The sequence below is a fragment of the Haplochromis burtoni genome, unplaced genomic scaffold, assembly GCF_018398535.1.
Source record: "Haplochromis burtoni strain Fernald_Lab_line unplaced genomic scaffold, NCSU_Asbu1 Contig_219, whole genome shotgun sequence".
In the NCBI taxonomy this organism is placed as follows: domain Eukaryota; kingdom Metazoa; phylum Chordata; class Actinopteri; order Cichliformes; family Cichlidae; genus Haplochromis; species Haplochromis burtoni.
This window is the reverse complement of record NW_024582580.1, coordinates 774,162-789,167: the sequence shown is the minus strand read 5'-3', so window position 1 is coordinate 789,167 and position 15,006 is coordinate 774,162. Positions and strand designations below refer to the sequence as shown.

General features: G+C 39.9%; 1 protein-coding gene across 1 annotated transcript in view; it reads right to left on the bottom strand.

Annotated features, from left to right (window-relative positions):
- Positions 1–6,067: 6,067 nt before the first annotated feature.
- Positions 6,068–15,006, bottom strand: part of insra (insulin receptor a) — a 53,644-nt gene continuing 44,705 nt past the window's right edge. The window contains exons 11-21 of the mRNA XM_005936647.3: positions 14,638–14,918; positions 13,946–14,085; positions 13,264–13,423; positions 12,376–12,475; positions 12,213–12,277; positions 11,517–11,746; positions 11,098–11,208; positions 9,209–9,368; positions 8,708–8,837; positions 8,301–8,435; positions 6,068–7,624 (exon numbers count right to left, since the gene is read on the bottom strand). Of these exons, the coding sequence (XP_005936709.1) occupies positions 7,267–7,624; positions 8,301–8,435; positions 8,708–8,837; positions 9,209–9,368; positions 11,098–11,208; positions 11,517–11,746; positions 12,213–12,277; positions 12,376–12,475; positions 13,264–13,423; positions 13,946–14,085; positions 14,638–14,918 (1,870 nt within the window). The 3' untranslated portion in view covers positions 6,068–7,266. The remainder of the gene's footprint in view (positions 7,625–8,300; positions 8,436–8,707; positions 8,838–9,208; positions 9,369–11,097; positions 11,209–11,516; positions 11,747–12,212; positions 12,278–12,375; positions 12,476–13,263; positions 13,424–13,945; positions 14,086–14,637; positions 14,919–15,006) is intronic.

The window sequence follows — 15,006 nt, the reverse complement described above, 5'->3', positions numbered from 1 at the left end:
TGGGTCTAGTGATGGAGAACATTCAGAGGGTTGGTGTAACAGAGGAGGATGCTAGGGACAAGATGAGGTGGAGGTAGATAATCTGCTGTGTGTATAGGGAGCAGCTGGAAGAAGAAGATTGTACCACACTCAGAGGCAACTGTGGTATTGTAGCTGGATTTAGTATTTTGTATTATGTTTTGTGGAAGTGTTTACATCAGGGTGTGGTGTTGGCAGGTTAACCTGCATCTGAAGACCTGTATATTATTTCCGTTTATGATAAAGGACTTGATCATGTGACCAATCTCTAACAGAAGTGTTAATCCATGATAGACTGAGCATTTCTTCTCCACTTGTTCCATATGTCCCTACTACATATTACTAACTTTTGTCTACTCTGTCTCACATTGATTGATTGTAGGTATTCTTGTTCTAATACTGCAGGATCTGTAATTAAAATATAAAGGTCCTTGAGGTGGCTATCATCATCAGTTGGTACTATTAATAAAATTGAGTTGAAATGGGTTGGGGTTTGTTGTTGTTTTCAAGCAAACTACTGGATAAAAGGCAGGCTCTAAAAAAATATCTGTCCTGTGCTGTCAGGCTATTGGTGAGGGCTGGGTATGAATGTGCCCAAGTTAATTTACTGTATGTCTCTCCCCTGCTCTTCCTCCAAGCTTTTCTGACTTCTTTTGAGTGTATCAAATAAAGGCTAAAAAGCCCAAAAGAAAGAAAAACATTCAGTCATTTTATAGTGGAAGAAAAAGATGTGCCTTTTAGTCAGACTTTTGAGTGTCAAGACTTTAATTCGATGTTGACAATTGGGCCTTGAAGTATTAAGGAAAATCAAAATTAAAGGCTTGTTTTGGTAAATATCATCACTATACTTTTAAGAACCTACCTTTGGTATAAACACTGACAGCTCGGGTCTTGAAAGAAAAATAATTAAGCTAAACCTTAAAAGTTAACCTGCACAGAGATGTATTCAACGGGTTCATACTTCAGTTTATAGTGTATTTAGTGACCCCTGTTGGTCCAAAAGAATAGAAAGAAACAATACAAGAGAAGTCCCCTGGATGCTCAAATTGAGTTCCTGGATCCAGAAGCATATCTGTATCAGGATCAGTTTGTAATATTTTCTTGCTGTCTCTCATTTTTCCCAGTATATTTTTAACATTGGTCTGTTTTATGTTGATAAAGTTCTTCCAAAACTTTTGAATCCACACCAACTCCACAAGTTAATCACTATGCTGGACCAAGCCCTGTGTTAGTAAACTTTTCATACAAATCCACCAATTCATGATAATAATAATAATAATTTTTTAGATAATCAGATGTGAGGCCACTGTGTTAACCTCTGCGCCACTGTGTCGTCCCAATGATGATAACATAGCAGCGGCAGAAAGTTGAGGTTTTGAACATCCTTGAACTGCACTGAGCAAGTGAAAGCAGGGTTCTAAGAATTCCCCAACACATTGCTCTGCTGCTCCTATCATCTCGTATCCCAGAAGATTTGGTCCAGAGTTTAGTTTCATCTTTTCTTCTTGGTTTTTATTTTATTTTCAGTTCAGGTTACCTAAACTTAGTTTCCAGAGTGAATCTTTTAGTTAATTTTTTTTTAATAGTTTTAGTCCAAACATATATTTTAGCTTAACTGGTGATTCTGAATTGGACATAGAGACAGACATCATTCGCATCTATTTGTCAACACTTTCATGGGCCATCAACCTATCCAGGGTGGACCCTGCCTCTCTCTCTGTGGGACCTGAGATGGACTCCCAAATGGTTAAATAAAAATGGATGATTGGATGGGAAAATCCTAACTCTAATGATTTTTATAATCAGCTAGTATATTATTAGAAGGTGTTAAAGTTTCTCAGAGTTATACTTTTTAGTACCAAATTTCCTATTTCTTATTCTGTCACAATCCAGTGAAGCATAATGAGGAAAACTCTAAAATAACAAATTTTGAATGTCTGTGTAAATTCTCAGTCATCCAGGTTATGGTAGCCTAAGGAGCTTAGAAAGATAGTGACTGGTTTCTTCTTCTACCTAAGTTTCTAGAAGACGTTTCACTTCTTACCTGGGCAGCTTCTTCAGCGGCTTCTTCAGTTCTAAAAGAAAAAAAAAAAGAGAATCCCAACTATTTAATCTCTAGTGAGAGTTGTCCCTTGAAGAGGGTTGTTGACCCACATGTGCATCACCACAACCAATGTGTGAAATGTCTTCAAGAAAGTCCACACACCTTCTTTCTAAGCTCTTTGGACTACAATGACCTGGATGACTGAGAACTTACACAGAAATATTGCCTCGTACTTTGGGAGGAAAAAACTGCAACTGTTGCTTTAATATGAAAGGGAATCAAGAAAACCAACGGACTATAGAAACTACCTCCACTTTAACCTAAGATGCAGACAAAGCCGACTTGTTCCCAAGAGTTTGTGCCTTGGATCCACAGTCGGGACATAGAGCTGAGCTGATTTTATGGAGAGCAACAAGACTTAGCTGCATCATCTAAAGGATAAAGGTCACTCTTTTAAGGATGCTGATGTTCACACTTTGGACAGAGAAGACAGATGGTTTGAAAGAGAAGCGAAAGGGGCCATCTGTGTCCACTGAATGAAAAATCTTTGAACAGACTTTGCAACACCAACTGTCTGCCACCTATAATGCAGTTTTGAGATCCCTCACCTGAAACTTCTGTTGATAATGACCGACGCCTTTTTTCACACCGTGGCTCATGTGGTGAGCCAGATGATCAATAGTGACAACTCTTAAGGGACAACTCCCACCAGGGATTAAATACTTGGGACTCTCCACATTTTGGTTTTAAAACTGAAGAAGCTTCATGGATGAGAGGTGAAACGTTTTCAAGAAACTTAAAGTAGTCCAGTTGCTTTCTTTCTAAGCTCCTTAAACTAACTTTGAATGATTTCCATCAGTTTCAGAATGCTAAGGTATCATAAGAGAAAAATCAGTTTGGGTTTTGTCCAGCAGCACTACCTCAGGAAATTATCATAGTAGCTTCAGAGGGATTTGAGTGTATAAGCAAGCAAGACTTAAATGTGACTCTCTTCATTTCCATTTAGAAGCTGTTTTAAGGGATATATTCTGAGTGAGTGAGACACCACAGAGTTACAGATTGTTTCACTAGTGCATGTAACCTCAGCTTAGCTGTTAAACTTTTAAAACAGTACACACTGAAAGCTAATTTAGTCACATCATGCACTGCATCTGAAATGTTTGTATATGTAATGCTGTGGAGAATCCTGTGACATATATACAGTGATATGCACTAGGGGGCGCCATTTCACTATCAACTGTGTGGAAGTTCAGCTGAATTGATCCTATCCCGCAGGCCCAGATATAACAAAACAAACAACAATATCCAGTAAACAACAAAACACAATTCAGTCTCAAGTACAGTTTTACATTATTTAGCAGATCGATCCATCCATTCATCCAACGCAGGGTCACAGCATAAGCTGTGAGAGGCAGGGTGCACTCTGGACAGGTTGCCAATATGCCACAGGCCTAACAGAATCACCATACAACCTAATTCGATGTCTGAGGACTGTGTGAGAGGAAGCTGAAGTACCTGGAGAGAACCCACGCAGACATGGAGTAGAAGTGCCAGGTCAGCTACACAGCACTAACTCATGTACACTTGATGCAAAAGTTTACCTTCCAGCTATGAATCTTGGTATCAAAATGTAGGTAGAAGTCACAGACCATAGACTGGTGCCTTTTTTACTACTGGAAAAATTATATATTCCATAATAGTGACACTTGGAAAAAGTGTAAAGTGGATTTGGTTAGTTTTTACTTAAGCGTTAACTGTTCCCCCATCAACATTTTTTAGTATTTGACAAACTCACTTGTAGCCCTAATGAAGTATGTTTCGACATATAGTTTGGCAGCCATTCTCCCAAGGAAAGAGAAGTAGGCTATACAGGGAGAGATTATCCTCAAAAATTTCTGATCCATACCTAATCATTTTGTTCTAGAAACAGGCCTGAAATATCATAAACCGCTCAGTTCAGAAAAGAAACAAGGATTACCCTGGTGGGTGTACAATGGGGAAAGAGTCCTGAAAACTCCATCTGGGTAACTACAGTAATTACTTAGTACCAGCAAAAATGCTGTACAAAATAATTCTAACTGCAGATTTTCATATTTTGAGGGAAAAACTGTTGAATTGCTTCAGTAACCACACAAACAATTTGATTTTGATGATGTAAGGTGGCAACTTTTTTCAGATTTGGTTGATCTTACATGTAATGAGAATTCACAGCTCTCTACTGTCATTTGCTTTGAATTAGAGATGGCATGATACCACTTTTTTATGTCCGATACCGATATCATAAATTTGGATATCGGCCGATACCGATATGAATCTGATATAGTGTTTTTTAATTAGGTTGCTTATGATATCACTATGAAATATTTTGGGTACATTGTATTTTTTTGCCTACAGGTATAACAGAATAGCTTTAGTGTTTGTTTGTTTGTTTGTTTTAAACTTGAATTTGAACTTATACAAAATGCAGCAAGATATTACAAAAACAGTTTTAATTAATAGGGTTGCAAGCTCCCAGCAAAAAAAAAAGAAATTGGGAACCACCCTCCACCTCATGATGCTTAATCGATGTAATCAACTTTAATTTGATTCAGTGTGAAAGAAAATGCACAGAAATCCATTATTTTTCAAGATTAATTAAATAGATTCAACATCTTTCTTCAACAGAAGTGCAGACTGCACAGATGGTACCTTCCCAAAGGAAAAAGTGTATATTAAGGTATATTAGACTTAACAGTTACTATATACAGTAATGGACTTCTATACATTTTACATCAGATTAAAACTTTGGGTGTAAGATTCAGATAATTATTAAAAGGTAGACATTTTAAATGAGAATAAGAAAGAAAAGTATTTCTTTGTGCCCCCCTTTCCCTGTTAATGCCCTACATGCCCCCCTGGCTAAACTTTGCTAGATCCGCCCCTGCACAGTTACCAGCTGTCAGCTAAGCAGAAAAAGATCCTGGTGTACAAAGTAATATTAAATAAATTCTAACAACAGATTATCAAGCTTAAACGTGCTGCTGTTGTTCAGCCGCTGATTTCCTCTTTCTGGCGCGAAGTGGCCGATAAACAAACATGAGAGACGGACTCGCGACAGAAAAGCTGATCAGCTGATCATTGATCAGTTTCATGATTGAAGTGGCAGCAGGAGAGAGAAGAGGCTGTTCAGGTTGTTGAGCTTAATGCTGGAATGCTTTACAAACATTCAGAGATGAACTTACACACTTGCTTTACTTCTCTCTGGGATAACTTTCTCGGAGATGAAATGCAACTTTGGTAGCGAAGCTCCAAATGCTGAACCAGACAACAGATCTCGCACGCCACAGCCGCTCTATCACGTGATGCATACTGCGCCAACACGCTACGGTTATGAGCCGAGTTATGCCATGTCGCAAGTTTTGTGAGGTGCTTTTTTGATATTTAATGGATCGGATTGCATTTTTTATTTCTCTCCGATATCCGATCCAGTAATTTAGGCCAGTATCGGACAGATACTTAATATCGGATCGGTCCATCTCTACTTTGAATGGGGTGAAGTCGTATGCTGCTGAATTGTAGATTTGTTGCTTCACTCCTGGTAAAAGAGCCGGATTCAGCCAAACAAATCCCGTTAGAAATATATCAGTAGAGCGTGAGGTAGCCGGCTGTGGAGTTCAGCATCAAAGTGAAGGAGAGTTTAATCATCACCATGTTGTTTAGTAACAGACAGATAGCCAACTCCTAACCAAAGCTTGGCTAGGTTGCTTTGTAAGTGACAGATGTTTGTTGCTATGGCAAAGACACCCAGAAACATCATGGCATCAAGTGTTGAAGTAACGCAGAGCAGCCACTTTGTATGTAAACTAACTTCTGTGTATGTATATGATATTTTTTAGGTAAACAAAATGCTTCAGATGTGTTGTACTCACTGGGGAAAAACACAAACATCAAATTTACACATAACCATTTTGTGAACACAAACATGCTGGAAAAATAAGACAAGCAGTGGCAGAGCCTACTCACAAATGCATCTCGCTGCATTATTTACAGCACTATTTTATTTGATCTTGATATGACGGGCAAACATCTTAAGCCGAAGACGCCACACACTCCTTTCCCCCGGGCATCACATAGATCACATAGTAAAAAGACCAAGTGCTGTTGGTTGATCATGAGTCCAAAAAAGCTAATTAGTATGATTTTCTGGATTAGAAAAAATAAAGGTAATAGACTAACATGTAAAAACATTTTCTATGACCGGAAATACCTCAAAATTGACATCAACTATGTACAAAAACATCAATATAACATTTATATATATATATATATATATTTTTTTTTATCTTCTATACCCACTAAAATATACCAACGAAGCAGCTATTGGTCAATCTGAGGAACTCGTTCGGCAACGTGTTTTTGAAAACAGTTTAAATATCCTTCAGCTATAAGTGTGAAAACTCCAAAACAAAAATAAGTAGGGAAAAAGGAGAAAACAAAAAAGAAAGACCATTATATAAATTAAAAAACAGAACCCGACAAACGTCCTGTGTGTATCCCGTGTGCCTTTTTTGGAATACTGCAGAGTGTGAGGAGGTAGGCTGCTTCAGCCAGCTTCTCCAGTGAATAAGAGTTTGTTCGAGGATGGGCCGCTTCTGACCATCCAGCAGGGAGCTCCCGAAGCTTTCCTTTTCAGTTCGTCTTCGTGTGCGTGCAAAGATTCAGACGCAGCTCCATGATGTGTGATGTAGGCCACAGACAAAATAGAAGGGCACTTTTTTTTCTCTTTTCCCCAAAAACTCGGGATGAACTCTTGTGATGAAATAAGGGAGAGGAGACGGAGTCTAGAATTAGGCGTGGGGGGTCAGTGGGGTTAGCAGCCTTCTTGTTTGTCAAGAGTTTGTTTCACAGTTGAATCGAATATCCACCCAGACTAGCACAAACTTGGCAATATATATATATTTATATACAGTATATAACCTACAATCATGAACAAGAGAGACACAGGAGATTCATCCTTAAATACAAAAAGTGTCTTCTGGCGTCCGAGCTTGGACTTGCTGTAGTGTGTGTTTGTGGCATCTGAAGAGAAAAATAAGGTCCTGAGATATGCACTGAGGGGCTGCTGAGGAGAGTGTTTGAGTGTGAGCTATATAAAACAACAAAAACAACAAAAATATATTTAAATCTATAGCATCAATGAGTTTGTGTGGGATGTGTACAGTATGTTAGGAGGGGCTGGACCGTGGTAGGGCCAGTATTCGTCCATTGGTCTTTCCCCCGTTCATGTGTGTGAACGGGATGTGATGCTCCTCGTAACTGCCCCTCAGGCCCATGGAGGAGGCCTCGTCCCTGTCCAAACACTGCTCCCTCTGCGAGTACGACGAGGGGTCCAGTGGTATGCTCTCCATGTTTTCCATGTCCAGGTCGAAATCCTCGCTCTCTGGCGGCTTGTTCTCCTCGCTGTAGAAGAAGGAGACCTCCTGGAAGGTTGGATGCAGGTCCTCCCGCAGCATCTCGATGATCTCCTGGAAGGTGGGACGCATCTTGGGGTTGTACTGCCAGCACATCTGCATCAGGTTGTGTCTGCAGGATGAGACGGGGAGATTAGGAGCTGAACTGTCTACATCTTTATTTTTATGATGTACTTATGGTTGTTCTGTTAAGAATATTTCAGTCAAATCAACTTCACCTGATCAGGCTTCATAGATACGATATTATCCTTTTAATAAACAACATTAAAAACAAAACCAACTCCCTGATTTATATTATTCCCTTCCCCTCACCTCTGTTGTCCATGTGCACTGATTATTTTGAGTCACTGTCCTGCTGCAGAAAATGCTCAGACATCAACAGCTAAAAATATGGCCACCCTGAGAGCACACTTTAAGCAACACCTGCTAAAAACTGCTCTGCCCAGCTGTTTTAGGAAACTAAAAAGTAAACTGTACATCTGTTAGCAGCTTCTTTTTTTTCTTTAAAAAAATATTTACATATTTGCTCTCACAGCTGAGTTCAGATTTAGCACCCTGCACATTCCATTTTATAATGTATTTTAGCACGTCGTTAATAGTTATTTATGAACATCATGAAATCCTATGCTTCACTTCCAATCTCAGTAATCTAAATCGAATAAAGTTCAACTTTTGACTGTGGACTTGTGAAATAACTGCTTAAAAGTGTTTTGACACAGTTTGTAGTTTAAGCAGGAGAAGTTTTTTTTCTCAGTGCGTAGCCACCAAATCCCCGTGATCATACTCACAGTCTGTCAGCGCAGTTGTCCGGCCGGTCCAGGAAGCCTCCTTCCATTACAAACTTGAGGACCTGTTCGTTGGACATGCCCTGGTACGGCTGCTCAGCCAGCGTGCTTACCTCCCACAGCACCACCCCAAATGACCTGGTAAACAAGCGAAGAAGAGGGAACGACATGAGGAGAATGAAAACGCAGCAATTAGATCTTAGAGTAAATCTGCCTGCAAACATGATTGATGCTGTTAACAGATAGACAGAGTGCAGACAGGTGCAGGTGATACTGATAAACAACGCTGTCTGCTCCCATGTCGCCTAAATATCTGTCATATATTTAAAACTTCCACACGGATGGTTTCAAAAGTGAGAAGTAAAGGATGAAGGAGGAGAAGGAGTCTGAAATTCACACGTGTCACTAACCAGCAGTCTGAATGTGCAGTGAAGACGCCGTCCTTCAAAGACTCAGGTGCCATCCACCTGACGGGCAGCAGACCCTTCCCTCCTTTCCTGTAGTAGTCGGTCTCATAGATGTCTCTGGTCATACCAAAGTCTGGAAGGAAAACATAAATCAGACTCCAAATTACAGCCAAACCTGCATCAGAAAGATCTGGTGGTTGTTATTTTACATTCACTATCTGCTGTGATATCAGCTTGTGTAACCTTGTGAAGTTCCCTTTTGTATTCAGGATATATCTAATTTATCTTAATTATAAGGGTGCCATTACCATTGCTTCTGCTCACACCTGTTCAGTCAATACATGGCACCTAAAGCTGTGGATTTGAATACTGTCTTAGTAATGTCTGATGACTGAATATAAACACCCATCAGTGTGACAGTGCATTGTTGGCTTTTCATGCTTCCACTATGAGGCACCAAAATCTAAGCAGTTTTTTGTGCCCATTTACTTTATGAATTCTTACCTCCTATTTTGACTGTAAGATCGTGAGCTACCATGCAGTTTCTGGCTGCCAAGTCTCTGTGAACAAACTTCTTGGCGTTGAGGTAAGCCATGCCATCCGCAATCTCAGCAGCCATCTGGATCATCTCCTTCAGAGTGGGTGGTGGACGGCCAGGGTTATTCTGAGGAACATGAGACAGACTTTGAAATTCTGATCTATCAACAAAAGGTTTGGCACAGTCATTATATTATTACACTTTAGGTATATTATTGACAAGATAACACATTGTACTCGGTTACAACATAACACCCCGACACAGGCTCGACTTTCAGTTTGAACCAATGTTTGAACACTCAGAACTTATCAGAAAAATAATGAGGTTTGTGCAGATGTCAACAAACATAGCATGTCAGTTCAGAAACACTTTTGCAGTTTTCTTAGTTTTGAATTCAATTTAGTTTAATCAATTTAGTTCCAGTTTAATTTCCACAGTGAGTTTTACTCATTGCAAATTACATTTTTAATCTTAAAAATGTTCAATTTCAGTTTAAGTAGTAGTTTTTCCAGGATATCAGACTGAAGATCAACCAAGCAAAATATTGTACAAACACTTGACTCATTATCTAGCCATACAGCAGATTTCAGATTTCCACTGTTTGTTGTGTTAACTACACTGTTTCTCAAAACTATGCCTGAAAATGTAGCCAACTGAACAGTTTCTGATTAAAAAAAAACCCCAAACACACTTTTATGTCCCAAATCCTCATCCAGCACACGTCTCAGCTAAAAAGGCAAAAGTGCGCACACTGAACACACATACATTTTTTGTTACCATACTGTATTGCTAACTCTGTGATTGATCAATGATGTTCTTTTCACAAGTTAAATAAAAAAAATGCAAAAACTAAAGTACAATAGTTCAGAGAACGGACACAGTTTAACATCTTCAAGTTAAAAACTGAAAGAAAATAAACAAAGATGGATCAATGAGATGTGTTTTAATCTTATGAAAATTAGAAAAATAAAAAGTAAAATTCTGGACTTGTTCTCTTTCTGAGGTCTGGTCAGGTCACCGTAGTAAAACAAGAAAATCAATATTAAGTCATTTTAGTTTTTAGATTAGTGAATTATTATAACCTTGCTCCCAACACACCAGCCACCCGTTTCAAGGCAGCTGCCATGTTTTCAGTTGGCTTTACTGCTAAAACCTTCTGTCAGCATCCTGCAGCTCAGCCCTGCTTCTGCTCTAACAAAAACGCCATCTGCATGTTTACTTAAAAAGGCGCCGCATCGCTTTGTACACAGAAGCCCCCTCAACATGTATTAAAAGAAAATGCAGATTTTGATATTGAAGGCTTCAGTGTTAATGCCACATAAACTGATCCATATTTGTGCACACAGTCTCTGATGTAACACACTATTATTCTGTAGATGTGATTTAGTCCAAAACAATCTGACTGGAAACAAAATAGCAGATGTTTCACCAGGAAAAATACCCTATGACTCCAACTTTGTTAACAGCTGCTTACTTTAAACACTGATGGATTTAAAGTGTTGTTTATCTGCACTTTTGCAGTAAACTGAGTGTATCTTTAAAGCACCTCTCTAGATAAGACCTCACTAAGAACCAAAGTAGAGCCTAATGTGTCAGTAAGAGCAGCAATAGCTCCTCGACTGAGCAGAATTAGCCCAGTTAAAACATGACGCTTTAAAAGCTTTTATGCTGCTCAGTGTAAAAATAATTTCCGCATGCAGTTATAAAAGATTGTTTTGCATAAAGTCAAGAAAATGCAACCTAAGCCTAGTTTGCCTATTATACTCACAAAATGCAGAAGTGAAAAGAAGAAAAGAAACCAGAAGTGCAGTCTGAACTAAAAGAAGAATAAACATAATTCAAACTAATGTTTTACCTCAGCGTCGGGTCGCAGAGAGCGCAGGAAGCTCTTCAGGTCTCCGTGGGTCATCAGCTCCATCACCACCAGGGTGGGCTGCCCCTTAGACACCACACCCAGCAGACGCACCTGGCAGATAGAAACATGGGGATTTTCATCTTAATGTAGTTTAGTTTTTTCAAAAACGGGAATTAGAAGTCAGCAGGTGAAGCAGGTGCTTGCCTTTCACACAGCTCTGATTTTAGTACATTTAGTACTTTCTGTTCTAAATACTCAAAAATAACAGCTAACACACACACACACACACACACACACACACAGAGCTACGGCCCACTGCTTCCAACCCCACCTTAAACTTTTACACATCGCCAGTAACCAAAACCATCAATGTCCTCTGCTCGTGAACAACATGAGAAAAACATGTTGCTTCTCTTTACCACGTGGTGGCAGCTGAAGGCTTTCATGACGGAGGCCTCGTTCAGGAACTCGATTCTCTCCCGCAGGCTGGCCGACTCGTTCACCGTCTTCACCGCTACTCGTGTTTCACCCTCGCCTTTGACAATGTCCTTGGCAATGCCCTCATAGACCATGCCAAAGGAGCCTTGACCCAGTTCCCGCAAAATGGCGATCTTCTCCCTGGGCACCTCCCACTCATCTTCCTCATACACTGCAAAAAGAAAAAGGGAAAGAAAAAAACATTTAAATGCATAGGAAAACAGGCATGCCCATCATTACTAATAATAAAATAAAATAAACTATGTGAATAACATTATGAAATTAAATCCAAATTTCATTAGTTGTACTGCTGAAACCCCCAAAATAATCAATGTTTATCAACTAATGCAATAGTAGATCTTATTGGATTAAATCTTTGCAAGTGAGAGTAGAAAATGCAGCAGCAATTAAATTCATGCTAACAAAACTAATTTAATGAGATCCTGCAGAGATGTCGTGGTGCAACAGTTAGTTTAATAGTTGATCCACCAGGAACAATTTCACCAGCCAATCACAAACCAGGGGATCCAATCGCTGATAACGCTGATGTGTAATTGCTACTAAGTTGTCAAAATCCCTTAAATTAGCTAAAATCATTAACTATTCTGTTGTTGACAGGAGACCCAAACCCTGTTTACCATCAGTGCTGAGATACTCGGGATTTGAAGAGGCATAGATGGGCCCGCTGGGTCCTTGGGTTTGACTAAAAGGAGAAAAAAATAAAACAAGCTTAATAAGAACACTGGTAACACGTCGAATAATAAGAGAATGACTAATGAGCCGGATGTGAAAGATATTTACCTTTTCTTGAACATGACGAAGCCTACCAAAGCCACAAACAGCACCAGGACAAAGCAGATGACGGGCCCGATGACGATCTTGACGACATGCAGAGGATCGCCTGTTCAACAAGTCCGCCCGGACAGTGAGTCAAATTTCAGGTGAAAAACAAATACAAGCTGCACACAATAAACCTGCTAAGCTGGGATCAATATGCTGCTCTGTGATCCTAATCTGCTTCAAGTACAAGCTTTTGATTTGGTTTAAGAAGACTGAGTCATGCCAGGTGTCTGTCTGCGTGTTTTCAAGTTAGAATTCTGCATTTATTTGTATTTGCACTCATTTCTGAGCTGTACTCAGAGGGGGTTTTTCAGCAGCAGGTCAAAATAAGAACATCAAACTGTATAAAATTTAATATAAGCACCTTGGTTTCTTAGGTAGGACCACAGGAGGTACTTTATTAAACACGGTTTTGAAAGGTTTTATAATTTTGTGTGCACAGCAGGCCAATTAGATTATTTTTGTGTGTCTAAAACAGACAACTGATTTAGCAGGATTTGGTCAGATCAGGCAAGACTAGAGCAAAGTCACCATGCTGAAACTTATATTTACTTATATTTGTAAATTAATATCCAAACACTCCATAAAGCTAAGTTCAAAATCTTTGTTTTAATTTTGCTGGCACATTAGAGTGCCAAGGTTTATAGAAGAGAGATTACTTTTTTTCATATTAGTGCATAAATCAAAATATACTGATAGCCAAGAAGAAAACATACATTTTCATCATGTTTTACAAAGAACGTGATATAGATCAGACTGTAATAAATGGACAAACCCGTCTACACATGCCTTCAGAAAACAGAAGGTGTGCGTAGACAAACCATGTCTGAACTCATTCTGTCTACTTACTTGGATCCTCGACGTAGAAGTACGTGGGCTCGGTCCATGATCCGTTCCCAGCCAGTGAGGTGGCCCGGATTCTCACCGTGTAATTCCCAGGATGCATCACTTTCAGTCTGCAGCCGCGACTCGCTTTGTACATGTTCCTCGACACGCAGTAGTGCAGCTCCTGCGGAGGAACAACGCGGCCGTTCAGGTTTGGAAAGTTTAAAACTTAATTTAGACTCATTTTGTTTCATATCTGTGCGTTAAAAACAAGCTTGTTACTCTTTTGGTTTGTTTTGCACTACAAATAAAATCACCAGCATCAACAAGATGTTCTGACTAACTGATCTCTATAGCAACTAAAACATGGTGCATCGTTAAAATTACTCCTCCATTAAGGTTATCTCCCAAATGACATTAGTGAGACCAACAGACCAAATAATAAGCGTTGCTTTTAGCCGTCTGTGCTGCGTGGTGAGCTTTAAGCTGAACAATTTGTTTCTTCTATATTGTTTTCCATTGAAAGCCAAAGTCATTATGTTTAATGAGAAAGAGGAATATAAAAATTGCTTGGTGTAAGAACCATTTGCATTGGCATGAACTTGCAATGAACTCTGCCATCCAAGATTCAAACTATTACATATACTAAGGCAGTAAAGCCATGACAAATGTGCGTGCAGATGTGGAAGCCTGTGGACAAGTTCACCTCAGAGTCACCCAGCTTCTTGTAGTTGATCTCATACAGGATGATCATCCCATTCGGGGCTTGCGGTTCCATCCAGGTGATGTGTACTGTTTTCTCTGTCACCTCGCATTTGATGAGACCCAAGATGTCATCGGCTTTGTCTGTGGCGAACAAAACGACATGAGTCATATTTGTGTGAAGAGTTGGGCGTGTTTGGAGTAAATAAAAGATGAGCTGCAGGGGCGTCCTTGCTTTGATAGTGGCTGCAGACATTTACTGCACGTCAGTATCTCCCTTTATCCTGCTGTTCAAGAAATGATCAGTTTGGAAAAGACAGACAGGTTTTTTGTGACTTTATTGTTCAAGTGACCAATTTATGGGGTCTCTAAACCAACAGGGGACCTACTATACTTTTCTGTCATATACACACACAGATTATTACAACATGTATGCTCATATTAAAAACTGTTTCCTGTGAGCCAAAAGCTCAGGGGTTCATTCTGTGCTAAACACTTTGTTACACACAGGTTTTTACTACTTTTGGCTCTGTATGATGTCCCAGAGAGGGGAAATCCCAAATATGGTCATTTCTTTTCAAACTTTCTGGTTGCAACAAGGAGCGAGTCAGAAGAAGGTTAGCTAAAAGAGATCCGGGTTTATTACACAGACCTACATAACCAAGCTCCTTGGTAACGTTAGCAATGCCTCTTTACCTTCAGGCATTGTGCGGGCGCTGACATACGCCGCCATGCTGCAGCGCGCCGGGTCGGTTGGGTGGTTACAGGCATGGACCTCGATCTGGTAGCTGGTGAAGTGGCGCAGGCCGGAGATAATGGTGGACTCCTTGGCATGGACGGTGACCACGGTCTTGGTGCTTTCAAAGGCTTCCTCATCCTCGGGGATGCTCGTACCCGCGCGAGGGCTTGGTGCGGTGGTTAGGAAGGAAAACGTTCGGTTGGCGATGCCATTCAGATCACGCCGGTCTCTCGAGCGTCTAGATGACAGAGGTCAAATTTAAAGTTATTCAAACACAGAAACCACATTACTTGTTATCTGCATCCAACCCTTTAAAAATGATTTAA